Source organism: Halictus rubicundus, chromosome 8, assembly GCF_050948215.1.
Source record: "Halictus rubicundus isolate RS-2024b chromosome 8, iyHalRubi1_principal, whole genome shotgun sequence".
Classification (NCBI taxonomy): Eukaryota; Metazoa; Arthropoda; class Insecta; order Hymenoptera; family Halictidae; genus Halictus; species Halictus rubicundus.
In genome coordinates this window covers 7,612,243-7,627,203 of record NC_135156.1, presented here as the reverse complement: position 1 = coordinate 7,627,203, position 14,961 = coordinate 7,612,243, and the positions used below count along the sequence as shown (strand labels likewise).

General features: G+C 40.6%; 2 protein-coding genes across 2 annotated transcripts in view; one reads left to right on the top strand and one right to left on the bottom strand.

Moving 5' to 3' along the window:
• The first annotated feature begins 281 nt into the window (after positions 1 to 281).
• LOC143356047 (A disintegrin and metalloproteinase with thrombospondin motifs 1) lies at positions 282 to 11,600 on the top strand. The gene is made up of 15 exons (XM_076791413.1): positions 282 to 828; positions 1,507 to 1,755; positions 2,422 to 2,546; positions 2,702 to 2,794; positions 3,219 to 3,454; positions 3,700 to 3,852; positions 3,923 to 4,036; positions 4,706 to 4,838; positions 5,529 to 5,698; positions 6,495 to 6,804; positions 7,385 to 7,517; positions 8,615 to 8,880; positions 9,079 to 9,344; positions 9,956 to 10,211; positions 11,125 to 11,600. Exons 1-15 carry the CDS (start codon positions 282 to 284, stop codon positions 11,422 to 11,424), a joined length of 3,351 nt encoding a protein of 1,116 aa, XP_076647528.1. The 3' UTR covers positions 11,425 to 11,600.
• Positions 11,601 to 12,084: 484 nt separating this feature from the next.
• The window catches only part of Cap (Cbl-associated protein), an 88,868-nt gene continuing 85,991 nt past the window's right edge, over positions 12,085 to 14,961 (bottom strand). The window contains exon 29 of the mRNA XM_076791411.1: positions 12,085 to 13,589. Within this exon, the coding sequence (XP_076647526.1) occupies positions 13,421 to 13,589 (169 nt within the window). The 3' untranslated portion in view covers positions 12,085 to 13,420. The remainder of the gene's footprint in view (positions 13,590 to 14,961) is intronic.

Here is a 14,961-nt window from a genome sequence, read left to right as displayed (position 1 = left end):
TGCTATCACCGTTTGCGTCACTGTCCGTCGTGGAATTACGGTTGACGGTCGCCGTATCAACGAGAATTGCACGAACGCGTGCTGGAAAGATGTCGACGAATTCGGCGCGACGCTCGCATCGGAATCGCGAAATCTTCCGTCTGGAAGAGTCTTTCTCCCACGACTAGTTCAAACGAGAGCGGATATCCTCCAGCGACGACAAGCCAAGGTCCGTCAAGGTTCGAACGATGTCCGTTGAATCGAGACCGGAGGTATCGCAGTGAAATTTCACGGGTTCCATCATGAAACGATCGAGGCTGCCCAGCGTGCTGCTGACCACGTGGCTGATCGGCACGATCGCGACGAAATCGCGGGTGAGCGAGTTTCTGCAGAGCCTGGAAGAGTACGAGATCGTTTATCCGCGGATCGTCCCGAACGAGAACACCCGCGGCAGGCGATCGACCGGCGATCAGATGCACGAAGACGGATCGTCGTCGGTGATCATCGAGATCAGCAACTGGACCTTGAGAACGGTCGCGAGTGACAGAGTGATGCTCGGTTCGAACTTCAAAGTGGACTGGGTGTACGCGACCAGGACCGAATCCGAGATTTACGAGGCGCAATCCGGCTGTCAGCTTCGACGAGGCAGCCTGGACGGAGGCGACGGTTCTTCGGTGGTTGTCACATTGTGCGAGCAGGAGGTCTACGCGATCATGGTCGCCGACGGAACGTCCTTCTTCGTCGAACCGTTGGCCGATGGGAAACACGTGATGTACGAGTCCCCGAAAGTCGGATGGTGGTCGTCAAGAGACTCCGACGTTGTTTCTCTGAGGCCTCGCAAACTGTCAGGTGATGATCGCCTTTATGTATAGTATTAGGCTCGTGCGCAGAAGTAATCGCTATTCTCGTTCTTGAATTTTCAAACTTTTAGTCTTCTAGTGTTCTTCTTCTTGCAACCTCTCGAGATGCTTCTCGAGTATCGACAATAGTCTATAGTAGTATGTATTAATATTCCTCAATACGCTAAAACAGAAATATTACTGTTTAATTCAAACTTAATTTAAACAATGGATTTTCGTTAGAAACTATTTCGTTTTCATTCTGGATCATACTGTTTGAACAACACTTGATTCTCCTGTATCAAATTTTCGTAGCACTATTCAAACTAGCAGAGATATTAATTAAAATTCCGCTGTTTCCGCTACCGAAATTGTTGATTAAAATTCACCGGAAATAATTGGGGGAACAAAGTGGTTAAATTTGGACGCATTGACGGCAGGGAAAAAATGTGGTTTTAACGACTGAAATACGGATGTACTAACGCAATAGAATTGTGTAACTGGGTAAATAATTATCAGCATGACGGCCCGCATAGCTCGGGTTACGATGGAATTTCATGCGTTCACGTGGAAAATTCATGGGGTGTACAGTTTAAGAGCTACGATGCTTTACATAAAGCATATTTAACCCAAATACTTCTTCGAGTTACTGTGATAATTATCTTCAACGTTTTTCGAATGATTATAGGATTCCAGAATAAAAGCGGAGAATCAAATCGAAGGAAACGGGATTCGATGGATCATTATACTCCGGAATTTTATAATTTGTCGGGCGACGTGTTCGACATGGATTATCCAGAAGCGGAAAAATTAGTTTTGTACGACGAGAAGGAGGAGGTTCCGACTGAGTATAATGACACAGTAATAGAAGTCGATGAGAATCCGGAAGATGTTGGTTACTTCGGCGGTCCCTCGTGGCAGAGGAATAAAATACCGAGTGAGAAAAATTTCAGACGAAAATTCAATTTTCATTTGTATTTTAGTAGCTGCACGAATTAATTCGTAACTTTTGTAGATTATTTACAAATTCATCGCATTCCACCGTCGAAAATAATTTCCATCACAGTTTCTGCATTTATTGCATCTCATAAATAATTAGTAAATCCAATAACGGATCAAAGAGTTAAAATAAAGTTACAACTCATTAATTATGAGGGCCACGAATTAATTTTTACACCTACTAACATATTATCTACCGGCGATTATTTCATAATTTCTTTCGAAATTATTATTTAAAAGGATATTTTTTAACTTTCTTTTGATAGGCCTCCGGTAGGAAAAGTGTTAATTTATGAAATTATAATTTTAATTTCGAAAAAATATTGTAATATCTGGATCTTCAGTAAGAATTTTATTTCAGCAACCACAACTTACTTTTTATTGGAGAGAAATGTCTTAAGTCATAAATCACTATTTAATTTGAATTTTACTGAGAATATTCGGAATTCAATTTTTGATTAATTATTGTTATAATATCTGATTTTAAATTGGTTTGCTAAAACTGTATCTAAGGGTGGAAGTTCGATTTCGAATACCAATGTAAAGTTGAATTTTGTATCAGTGAAATTTCAACATTGAGGTGGAAATGTTCGTGTATTTTCAGGAAAGAAAATGATCATCAAGGAATCGTCAACTCGTTGGCTGGAACTCGGAATAGCTGCTGATTATTCCATAATAGACTTTCATGGAGAACGAACGCAACAATATATCTTGGCGCTCTTAAACATTGTACGAAAACAGGAAAATTCAATGTTCACTGAAGATATTTATAGAAGCCGCTTGCACAAAGCTCGATAATTAGTTCCGATTACATATTTTTCTTAATAGAATCCATGCCATGACGTGCGGAGATTATGGAGATGCTTAAAAAATTCTGATTTTAGGTCAGTGCTATTTATATGGATCCATCGCTCGAATCGAATATGATCTTGGTAATCGTACGAATGATTTTGTATGCAGAAAAGAGAGACAGTTTGGTAAGCAAAGCAATCAATTTTCCAGCTTTATCATCTTAACTCAGAACTATGAACAGTAGACTGTAGATTTTATGTATTTATCGCATTTTGTAGGTGAACTATAAAACAGTAAAAGAATTTTTAAAAATGTTAAATGCCGGTATACTATTTCCAGCTTAAACAAAATTGCATATAATCAAATAATTTTAACTTATATTAATTTTAAACAGATATGTTTCTCGGATTATAAACATGTTCCTTATAATATTTGCTATTCATATTAAACAATATTTGACTGCAATGTGTATAACCACATGACAAACACATGATGTATCTGTGACGTCTTTGTACGTCAAATGGGTAAACGTGAAAGTATGAAGAATATCACGTTGGATGTGAAAAATCTGAATATTGAACTTTGTTGTATTAGTTATTAATGTGACAGGTTCGTCGAGGCGATTCCAGGCGATCTCTCGAAAACGTTAACAAATGGAACAAGAAAATGTTAACATCAGCGAACGTGAATCACGACGTTGCAATATGGTTGACGCGATTAGATATCGGTGGTCCCTCTGGTTATGCACCTGTCTCTGGCGCATGCAACCCTGCAAGGTCATGTGCCTTAAATCGAGACGAAGGCTTAACCAGTGCTTTCATCATTGCTCACGAAATGGCACATATGTAAGTTCACTGAAAAGTTTATCAAAATCGGAATTTGATTTGAATTTTGAAAATAACATAATTATATTAACTCCTAACCCCTCTCCCTCAAACTCCTTTTTAAATTGCCATTTTGAATATTATATTTTATAATATTAATTCCCTTTTCACTTACAACTGCACAAGCAATGTACATGCATTTTATATTTTCAATACAATTAGGGGAAAAAAATTGTTTAAAATTAGTGCTAAGACGTTTTCCATAGTCTAGGATTGAGTCACGATGGCGACGATGCAGCCGGAAACGCTTGCAGGGAAGAAGGTTTGCGAGGTAGCGTGATGGCGCCCATGGTGGCTGCTACGTTTCATCATTTCTATTGGTCCGCTTGTTCAAAGAAAGAATTCCATCGGAGAGTTAGGTGAGATAATCATTGGACTGGTATGATGTATTTTTATTTGAGGGTTTACTCTTGAGGCAAATGTTTGCAGACGGTGGTCCTGTTTATTGAACAAACCAGCATATGGCAGTTCCGGCCCCCTAAAGGCTTCCATTCGCGAAACTTTCACGATGGACGAGCAGTGCCGAGTGGAATTCGGAGAAGGGTGCGTTCTTTGATTATCTTCTGCTAATGCAATAAATAATAACGTCAACGCATTAACATAGTGTGTTGCAATTACTTTGAATTTTTGAACCATCGAGGAGTTCGTGTACTTCCAATGCCTAAGTGAAAAAACATGTAATTTTATGTTTAGTTTGTGCAAAAGTATATACTTTATGCGCCTGTAGTTGAGCAAACAACAATTAGCGGGTTACTAATTAGTTGACTGTGGATGTTTATGCAATTCTCATTCTAAATCAATTTTCCAACAATGATAACGAATTCAAATTTATTTTCCTAATTTTTATGTTAATTTAAAAAAGCTGTATTATCATCAATTACTTTAAGACAGACGTAAACAAGGTAATTAGAAAATGTCTGTCTATTACGTCAGACTGCTGATTTTATGCATTTATAACAAAAATGAGCAAGACAAATTCAACGAAGAAGTTAATTAAATTTAAATATGTTAAAACATTAGTTTCGACTTATTCAAATTATCAAAAGAAGAAACACAATTTCATATAACTTCTGTCCCGTGTAATTGTCTTGGAAAGTTTGTAGAATGCGCAAAGATCCGCAGTTTAATTATTCTATTAATACTGTACCAGTATTTACGTTTTTCAGAGTATAAATTATATGATATAACCTTGTACATTTTGTATTCATTTAGTTATAAACTTTGCAAAAGTTTCGATGTTGTGGAGCCATGTTCTCATTTATGGTGCGGCAATAGGAACATCTCTGAAACCTGTAAGACTAAAAAGGGGCCACCATTGGAAGGCACACTGTGCGGTGCGTCGAAGGTAAACTAATTCTGTTAGTATACAGTAAAGCCTCGCTCGTTGCACGAAACGGGGCCCGAAACACGTGCAAGAATCAAGGTTGTGCAACGAAAGAAGTAACCAATCATAGTGATTCAATCCCCACCATGAGTTCCAGAGCGTCAGACTGTGATTATTCTGTGCAATTAACGAGGTTGCAACTAGTGAGGTTCTACTGCACTACGAAAAATCCTAATGCCATAAATCGGAGCTGTTCAACATCTGCCCGTACGGGCAGCGATTTTTTGCCCTGGGCATGTACGGAACGGCGGGCACGAAACCACGCCCCTGCAGGCAAGGCTGCATGTGTTACACGCATTGTCACAGCTACGGCTGTGCTACCCCCACTCCGCTAAATCACATACTCGTAGCTGTGCCCAGTGTCGCCAGATCGGGACTTGTTCCCCCACTCTAATTTCCCCTTCTACCGCGCTATTCCCCCACGCTTCCGCCGCGGCCCGGTCACGTGACGCGTTCCGTCTCTGTCATGCCGGAACTGGCAGAGAGAGGGTAACTTTTTCCCCTAAATTCGTGCTCCCTGCCCTTATCTGGCGACACTGGTGCCCACGGGCATAGGCGGGTGGTGCCCTTGCCTGCTAATAGGCATGTTGAGCAGCTCTGCCATAAAATAACGATCAATCGATTATTCGAATTTGTTAATGATAATTTTAGTGGTGTATAAATGGGCGTTGCCAATCATCGAAGAGGAGGACTTTCGATTTTGGTATGACATTGAACAAACCTCGAGATGGAGGCTGGAGTCCATGGAAACCATGGGAGAAATGCTCGAGAAGCTGCGGGATAGGAGTGCAATGCCGAACACGAAAATGTAACAAACCGCTGTTAGTAATACTAACTTAGTATTTAAATACTTTCTCGGTGGTTAGTGAGGCCGATCGGTGCAGAAAATCAGGAATCATACAATTTATACTAATATTCTCGGCAACAATAATTTCTTCGTAGTACACCCTGGACAAGAGCTCGACAGGCGAAACGTAACTCAGTTATTTTGTAAATGAATCAAGTACACTAACAACCTATCAATATACAGGGTGTCGCCCAAGCAGTCACTTTACGGTACCATCCGAATTAACTCGTAAACTGTTTGGCAATGTTAACGCTCATTTTCGGGAATCATATTATAGGAGATCCGTTACATAGGGTAAGGGATCCAATTGTCGTGGGGGTGCCAATTACTGTGCCCAGATTAATTATACTTATTATTAAAGCATTTTTAAATCAGTCAATAATGTTATATATCTCTTTTTTAATATTCACTGTGCTTTAAAAACAAGTGTAATCAATATAGGCACAGTAAGTGGTACCCCCCACAGTAATTGGGTCTCCTACCCTACATCTTCTTACGATAATCACTTTCTTGCTGTACAACTTTCTTTCGACTCGAACACATACTAATTTCATGTCGCACCTTAAGTATACTGAACGTGGTTAGTCTCTTCATAATTTCTCAAAATGAATCAACAATCTCGTACATGCTGAAACGGTTGATGCATACGGTATATTCGCGGCAATACGGAGTAGTTTAAAGCAAAGATTTGTTTGTTTCCGCTGGTGGCACATTTCCCTTGGGTAATACAGCCGAAGTATTGATCTCGGTTTTCGATTTTCTCTGCAAAGGCCAGCCTACGGTGGAAAATACTGTTCGGGTCCGAGCGAGAACTGCAAGCTTTGCGATCTACCAAAATGCTCCCCGACGATCGACCTCAGGGCCCAACAGTGTTCGAAGCTCGACATTATCGTGCAACACGAGAATATCCGGTTGAAGAACAACAACATGATCACTTGGCTGCCGTACGAATCCGACAAGGAGAGCTTGAAGTGCCAATTGATTTGCAGGAGCAAGGAAACAGGGGAGCTGTTCTACGCAAGGGAAAACATGATCGACGGGACACCGTGCGCTTATGGATCCACAGATATATGCATACAGGTGATTAAAGTCTTGAGGAGTTCAGACATCGCGTATTTTCTCAGCAATTTGCTTAAAAAAAGTGACCTTTCTAATGGGAAATCTAACTGTTGCAGAGCAAAAAATCTTTCTGCAATGTATTCGACTTGATCACAAAATAATTAAGCAACCTCTTGCAAAATTGTTTAAAATTTAAATAGCTTAAAAGATTCTTGAAATATATATAATCGTTTATGAAATCATTTAGGAACCATATTTCAATGGATTTTATAAACATTTTTCTGTTGTAAAATTCGTCCTATTTTCGAGATTTCAATATTTTGTCGCAGACATAGAGGATTCGCAATTTTATTAATTTTAAGATGATTATATTCAATGGTCATTATTACGGTTAATGGTTATTGAGTTGATCATGTCCGTTGATTAAATTCTCCTTGATTGCTTCAGTTATTCATTAATCATGATTGCTGGATTATTTATAGTCGGGCGTAATGATTAATCGCGAGCATGGTTCCGCGTCGGCTACAATCGTCAATCATTAATCGGATTGCATTCGCTCGACTCTGATTTCAGCGCGCAATTAATGAAATATTGTTCGCAGGGCGAGTGCCATAAACTCGGATGCGACAGTGTCTTCGGATCGACGAAAGCGTTGGACCTGTGCGGTGTGTGCGACGGAGACAATTCCACGTGCGAGAATGTCATCAGCAAATTTCAGCGGAAGCTTCGTCGAGGTCAGTCCAGTCACCGTTCAAATTGAGTTATTAGAAGTGCCGACCAAGTTCCCGTCAAAGTCAGAAAGCTCGGGAGAAGGAACACCCCTAATCAGTTTAGAGGGCAGGAATCCTGGGAGGAACTGGGGAGGAAAGTGATTAGTTGTTAGCGAGGCTCGCTTCGAGGAACGAGACGACGTTTTTTCTCCCGTGAAATTTCACACCGTGGAACAGTTATGATAAGACCGGCTACAGTGTATCCAAAAAGTATTTGAACGAAATATCCGATTCTTTAAAAATTTTCGAAATTTAACCTGTGGTCATTTTGTACGAAAAAAACAATAGCATATAAATAAATTCTAACTCATTTTAAATATGAAATTTCTTCCAACAATAAACAAATATATTATTAACAATTACAAGCTATATCTACACGAACAATAAACTGGTATAAAATAAATAGTGTTTCACAGTTTTTACCATCGAGTCTTTTCGGTGCAATTTCTCACAGTTTCCTATGCACCGTTCTACAGGGTGGTCTCATTTATCTCTGTATTTATTTCTGCAGAACAGACGCGAAAACGTGGTAGAGAAAGTAATCTCGACAATAACACACAGCTGTTCCATTTATTTTGAAATTACTCGCGGGAAAAAATGGTTGAAAATTGTTAAAACTAAAAATGGTTTTCAATTACGAATATTGCTAGACTTACGTATACATTTGTTACAATTTTAGCTACGCAAAGAAATGTACAATGTTTATATTCTTTCATACGATGTTCATATGTCAGCGAACGGATTAATACTGTTTACATAAAAACACGTGTTTCTATTGGATGTTAACCATTGGAAATTTATTTTTAGAGATTGCACGTTGCACAAACATGCACGGCTTGATCAATGAAACACTCGATATAAAACTGAAATACTCGGACAGAGCCATGAATAACAATTGTCAATTTGCTTTCTATGAATTGAATATTTCTCGCCGTATCCGAAACCATGCATGGATTCGAATACTTGAACGACATAACTTTGAAATATTTCTGTGTATCGTAATAATAAGTGACTTCTCGACCATCTCAAATTAGATCTTAAATTATATCTCGCTATTCCAGATGTGACACGAATCGCTATTGTGCCGCGGGAAGCTCACAATTTGTTCATGAATATCACGGTATTGGATGATCCGTTTTTCGACGAAGATAACTTATCGATTGTGGTGGGCGACGGACGGAGGCGGCGAAACGTGCTGGAAAATTTAATTTCCCGCAAACGGGATTTAACGATTGTACAAGGCGCTGCGTACCGGATCCAAAAGCACGGGAATGACACGTACTCGGTTAAGGCGTACGGCACAGCCACCGAAGACGTTGTGATTTTAGTAAGTTCCTCTAATTAAGGAGGCATTCTGGTCTTGAATTTTCAAAAAATCGATTTCTTGCATTTTCTGTAAGTCCAAATGTTTAAGTATATTTTTAACGTATTTTAAGTGTATTTTTAACGTATTAATCTAGACCGAAATGTTCTACGAGATTCTCAGTCCTTTCAATTTGGCATTATATTACGCATCTTCGCACAGGTTGTGGTATCAGAAAGTGTCATACAGCGAGGGATCTCCGTGGCAGTCTCCTTGGAATATTTTTTAAATCGCGACGACAAGAATGCGAAGGACAGATACGTTTGGTTATTCGGGGGTTGGAGCTTTTGTTCAGCAACCTGTGGCGGTGGAACGCGACAGAAGATAATAGTCTGCAAAGACGAAGAAACAGGTAGAATAGTGTCACGAAGGAAATGTCCGTTGACCACCAAGCCGAGTCAAGAGATAGAGAAATGCAACGTTTTCAGGTAGAGAATATTTAGCATCTGCTTCTCAGACTCGGTGTCGTTAAATTGAGACTTGTCCCCCACTCCATCCTTCCCCTTTCACGACGCTATTCCCCCACGCTTCCGCCGCAACTCGGTCACGTGACGCATTTCCCCTCTTCCGGTGACACTGTACGCTCCGTCTCCCCACTATACCGTCCCCCCTCTACGACGCTGTTCCCCCACTCTTCTGCCACTCTTCTGTAGAGAAAGGGTAACTGTACTCCCCTGAATTCGAATCAATTCCCCTGATCTGGCGACACTCACCTTCGAGGACATAGTTATACCTTTAAGAGACGTAATTCTTATTATGAAAACATTTATTTATTCATTTCATTGTTATGTTATTCGTTTCATGTTATGAAGGGAGCAAAATAAAACTATTCTTCGTTAATTTTCAAGGAATGAAAGTCAAATAGAGACTACTTCTCTTCTTAATAATTTCAACAAGTTATGAGTGGAGTGGTACTGAAGAGTGGGAGTACCGGCAAACTAATGGTGGGGGTCACGCAGCGCTGGGGGGGGGGTAAGAAGTTGCCCGGCTCTGCTCTAAACCAAAGAATTGCTCTAAAAATGGACGAACATTGTTGCAGTTGCAGTTTCAAATGGCTACCAGGTCCGTGGAAAGGCTGTTCGCACGTGTGCGGTAGTTTCGGCGTCCAATTGCGACAACTGTACTGCGTCCATACCGATTTCAATGGCACCGAGGTGAACAAAGACAACGAGTTTGAGGTTTATCGAACGATGGTGCAACCGTCCATTTGTAAAACAACTGCTGCGCCGATAAAAAGTCAAGAATGCAATAGGGTTCCTTGTCCAGGGCGATGGATCTTCACGGACTGGTCCTCGGTGAGAAAAAATTCCATACTGCGAAGATCGTTGGCTCGCTCGCGGTCGCCATAAGCTCGAACACAGTGGTGCTCACTTCAATTTACAAAGTCCGGGATACAAAGACAAAATTCTTGCGTTACTAGATAGCGTTTCTCGTTCAAAGATTGACCTTGAGCATAGCTCGACAAAGTAAGAGAATAGATATAGAAAATGTTTGTATAGGAAAATTTCAAATTCGGTCATTTTTGTCTCACCTTTTCGAATGTGCTGCCAATGGATTGCTGAGATTCTTCTGGTTAAAATGAGTCCAAACATGACGTGAGTCGGTCCACTTTTGTAGAAGTCATACATAGAATTGACAGTAATGTCCTGGATTTTGTTATTTACATTAGTGGTTCGATTTACGTCGTGTTTGGACTCGTTTCAGTCAGGAAAGTCTCAACAATCCACTACGTTCGAGAAAGTAAACAAAAATTACTGAATTCGAAATTTTCTTCATTACATGATTACCATTTACGCTCGGGGCGCCTCTTTGTAGTACGTCCGGCACTGAGCGGTAGGGGAAGAGTGGGGATGGAGCGTGCAACTTTAAGCGTTACAGTTCCAGTCATATTTAACCGAGCACCACTGTAGTTCTTAACAAAACAAGACTTTCGAATTGCCTCCTCCCCCGCCCAACTTTGGGCCATCACTCTACTCGTTTCGATGTGCTGAATACTAATGGCTTACATGTGCTAAATTTTGGATTTTGAAGCTACGAAGGGTTAGCAATCGATGCATACAAAAAGCTTTTCAAAATATGAAACTTCAGAAATGTATTTTGGCCACGCAAAACGAATTTCCAATGTAATAAGTACCGTAAACTGAGGGAGGGGGCAATTATAGAGTTCAGTCCTTAACATGGTTACACGTGTCTCTATGCTTTTCATAGTGCTCGAAGAGCAACGGGAAAGGTATACAATCTCGAATAGCCAGGTGCGTTGCTCCAGAGAACGAAACGCTCTACAGCTGCGACGGAGATACCGTGAAGACAGAAATTCGGGTCTGCACCAGTTATGCGACCAAAGCTATCCAGCTTCCGGCTCGCTGCTGGAGAGACAAAAATCGGTTTTGCTCCATACCGAGCCTGAAACGATACTGCAACGTCCCATCGTTCAGGAGAAAGTGTTGTCGGTCTTGCGAAACGATGGGCCACGAGCTTGACCTGGAAGATGACAGTGATCAAAACTAATTAAGACTGCTTGTTGTCTATACAATGCCAGCCACCAACTCGAACGAGTTCTACCGTGTGTGTTTCAACTTCGAGCCCGACTAGTTTTGAGTTTACAGAGTTACAGTTTCCGTGCTCTTTGTACTTGGACGTCGCAGTTGTTCGTATTTATTTAAATAAACGAAATGAACGATGTACGGATTTATTTTCTTCGGAACTCTTACACTCGGGATGGGACAGTTGAGAGCCGAATTTCAATCCTAACAATGCTCACAAAATTGAAGTGGTTCAATGAACGACGCTGGAATTTATCTATTTGCATTATAAAATGAAAATGAATTTCTAAACCCGGTTAAAGATTATTGTCATCCCTTTTGACCGACGTGGCAGTCGACGTGTTAACGACCGTCCCCATCATAGCGCCCATTGTCTCCTTCCAGTGAGCGCCGTTACCATGAAGAATACAGAGGTTGGTGGGGGAAGCAGGCGTTTGAGGGGCCCCTACCGTGTTCATCATTGTTGGGACGGATTGAAACTGTGGAGACATAACCTCTGTGTGTGCTGATATTAATTGCAGCAGAACGAAGTAGATTATTTTGAAGTTAATGAACCACCCTAAGTTAGTCTGCCACCCTAATTAAAAATATACTCGGATCTTTCGTTCAATAAAAGAATCACACGTTTATTAAAATTTTCTTTATTCCTTTTTTAAGAGATTCACAAATCGGTTCACTCTGTGCCTAGAATTCTGAAACACACCAGCATAGACATGGGTATTCGATCCAAAATTATAGTTAAAATGATTATTAGTCGCAATTCGTTGAATTAATGCCCTCGCTACGTGCTCGTTTTCGTTTTCGTTTCTCTCTTTTCTTTTTCTCGTTGATCTACAAAGTTACAATAGTAGTAAGTATTGTCTGCTTTCCGAGTGGATCCACATTAGTATTATTCCTAGTCTTGGGAATAGGCTGTTGGTGTATCGTTCTGGCGAAACGTTTTTCTTTCTTTCTTTTTTTTTTCGAAAAATTGTCGGTTCGATGGAACCTTTTCCTTGACGACATTATTAATACAATTGCGATATCGGCGATAAGTCTTAACTTAGTCTGATTATGTTGTGCACTTTAACACGTGCATAGGTAATTACGTTGTTAATGATATTCATACTTTTTTTTCTATAACATTGTAACTATATTATAGTAATATATATATATATATATATATATATATGTATGTATGTAAACCGTCTATACATTATATAATTCATATATAACTCTGGGTACAAATAATCTTTACAAAAATATTAATTTGGGAAGGCAAACTTTCAATTAGAAATTCCTTACCGATACTGATAAATATAACAATAGCATGGCTGTTTTTTTATTTTTTCTCTACGATACCAAACACAGAAGGAAACGTGTTTCCTCGAAGTATTCACTCCTCTAGTCTCTAAGAAAAATCTGAATTCGTACCGATCTCGACAAAACGTTTCTCTCGTCGTAGATACAATTAAAAGAAGACCAACACGCTCTAGAATCAATGCGCGGAGGCTCGATATCGAACCGTCGAAAGCTCGATACAACCTCCTCGGCTTAAAATATGTACCTTCGACCCTCGAACAGCTGTTTCACGAATCGAAAGGCTGCTTCAATGACTCGCTTCTTAATTACCCGAGCAGCCGCCGAATGCTCGTTTTCTTTTTGTTTTTTTCTTTTTAATTCTGATATACCGTACAACGTCCGCCAGACTTCGCCCTCGTGAATGGTATAATAAATAACTATGTAATGGTTATTATACACTACTTACACATTAGGTAACTTTACGTTAAGGTTTTTGGTAAAATCGACGGCAACGCTGCCCGGGGAGGGGCAGCTCGCCGACGTCGTGATTGGTTAGAAGGAAGACTGTTTCTTTGTCCCTTGTCGTCGACGCGTGAACGATGAAGACTCGTCTATACTAACGATTTAGTGCTTTGGTAGATGTAACTTTTAGTTCGATTATCGCGGCTCGTTGTCCTTCCTCACAATCTCTCGACGTAGTTGCCCGGGAACGTGCCGAAGTAACCGGTCCTCTGGCTTGAACCGACGTACCAACCGTCGTCGCATTTCTCCATCACGTACACCATGTCTCCTTCCTTCAACTCAAGCTCATCTTCGTTTTGAGGTCTGTAAGGATAGAGGGCTCGGTACCTGAAATCACAAGAGCATCCTTGTTAGTCATAATCAGGGATAATCGTGTCTTCTTTCTTCAGACTTTTAGGTTCGATTTGGTGAAAGAGTATTTTAGCATTGTAGCATACGACACATCATTTCTTCCTTCATTGTTATAATTATTAATAACAGCAGAACTGCGGCCACCAAGCCACGCCCCTGCGGGCATGGCTGCTTACATTGGTCACACGCAGTGTCACAGCTACGTAGCTAACTATGGCCACGGCCTACCCCCACTCTGCTAAGTCACTTGCTCGTAGCTGTGCCCAGTGTCGCCAGATCAAGACTTGTTCCCCCACTCTACCGTTCCCCTTCTACCGCGCTATTCCCCCACGCTTCAGCCACGGCCCGGTCACGTGACGCATTTCCCCTCTTCCGGCGACACTGTACGCTCCGTCTCCCCACTCTACCGTTCCCCTTCTACGACGCTATTTCCCCACTCTTCTGTAGAGAGAGTATTCCCCTGAATTCGAATCAGTTCCCCTGATCTGGCGACACTCACCTTCGAAGACAGGGGTTAACTAAGACAATTTCTTTTTTAAACGGAGTCTGTCAAAGTCCTCGGACAATTAGAAGAGAACTGATGGGTGAACCATCATAGAAAGCAATGATCAAAATGATTTAAATGTTGTATATTTAGCGCCAAGCTTCGCGTCAAGGAACGAAGTTATTTGTGAAATGCTCTGATATTTTCCCAGGATGGAAAAAAAGGTATTTCCACAGTTACGACTTTCTCCATCCGAACTGGCATAAGTCGATATTGCGAGAATTCTTGTGGGTACGACTCGTCTTATAAAGTCTCACTGTTAACGGTGGGCTTCCACATTCTGTTTTATGGTTTTTGCTCCCGGTGTTGCTCCAGACTATGCTCGTGGGAGCCTTGGTCGAACGTACACTTTGAACGTAACAGCTCAATGAAATAGTAAATTCAGCGAGCCGGTAACAAAAGGAATAAGAAAGGGTATTCATGACAGAAGTAAAAGCAATACTTCGGCCAGAACTGTACGAAGCAATTCGTTTTGCAGTTTCCTTTCTGGAACAATTTTGCAAATGTTTAACTTGCGATAGTTAAACCTGTATTTGTAATGGAAAAAGTTTTTGATCAGGACCTCGCTGGATTTACTGTTTTTCTGCAACATAGCTGCCAAGCAGTTTTGTTTCATATATTCGTAGTTCGTTATTCGCCATTTTGTGAGAGAATTGTGATTTGAGAAACAGAAAATTAGTATTTATAACTAAAAAAATTCGATCGCTTATTTGACGGAGAATAAAAATAGTTCTTTCAACAACTTAAACTTTCAGATTGTTCCTTCAAAATTCGAAATATAATACAGCCTTCTTGAGTAACACG

Coding starts and splice junctions, on each gene's coding strand:
- LOC143356047 (XM_076791413.1), top strand. CDS start 282: ATGAAACGATCGAGGCTGCCCAGCGTGCTGCTGACCACGTGGCTGATC. Junction 3,853..3,922: donor GAATTCCATCGGAGAGTTAG/GTGAGATAATCA, acceptor AAATGTTTGCAG/ACGGTGGTCCTGTTTATTGA. Junction 10,212..11,124: donor TCTTCACGGACTGGTCCTCG/GTGAGAAAAAAT, acceptor TGCTTTTCATAG/TGCTCGAAGAGCAACGGGAA.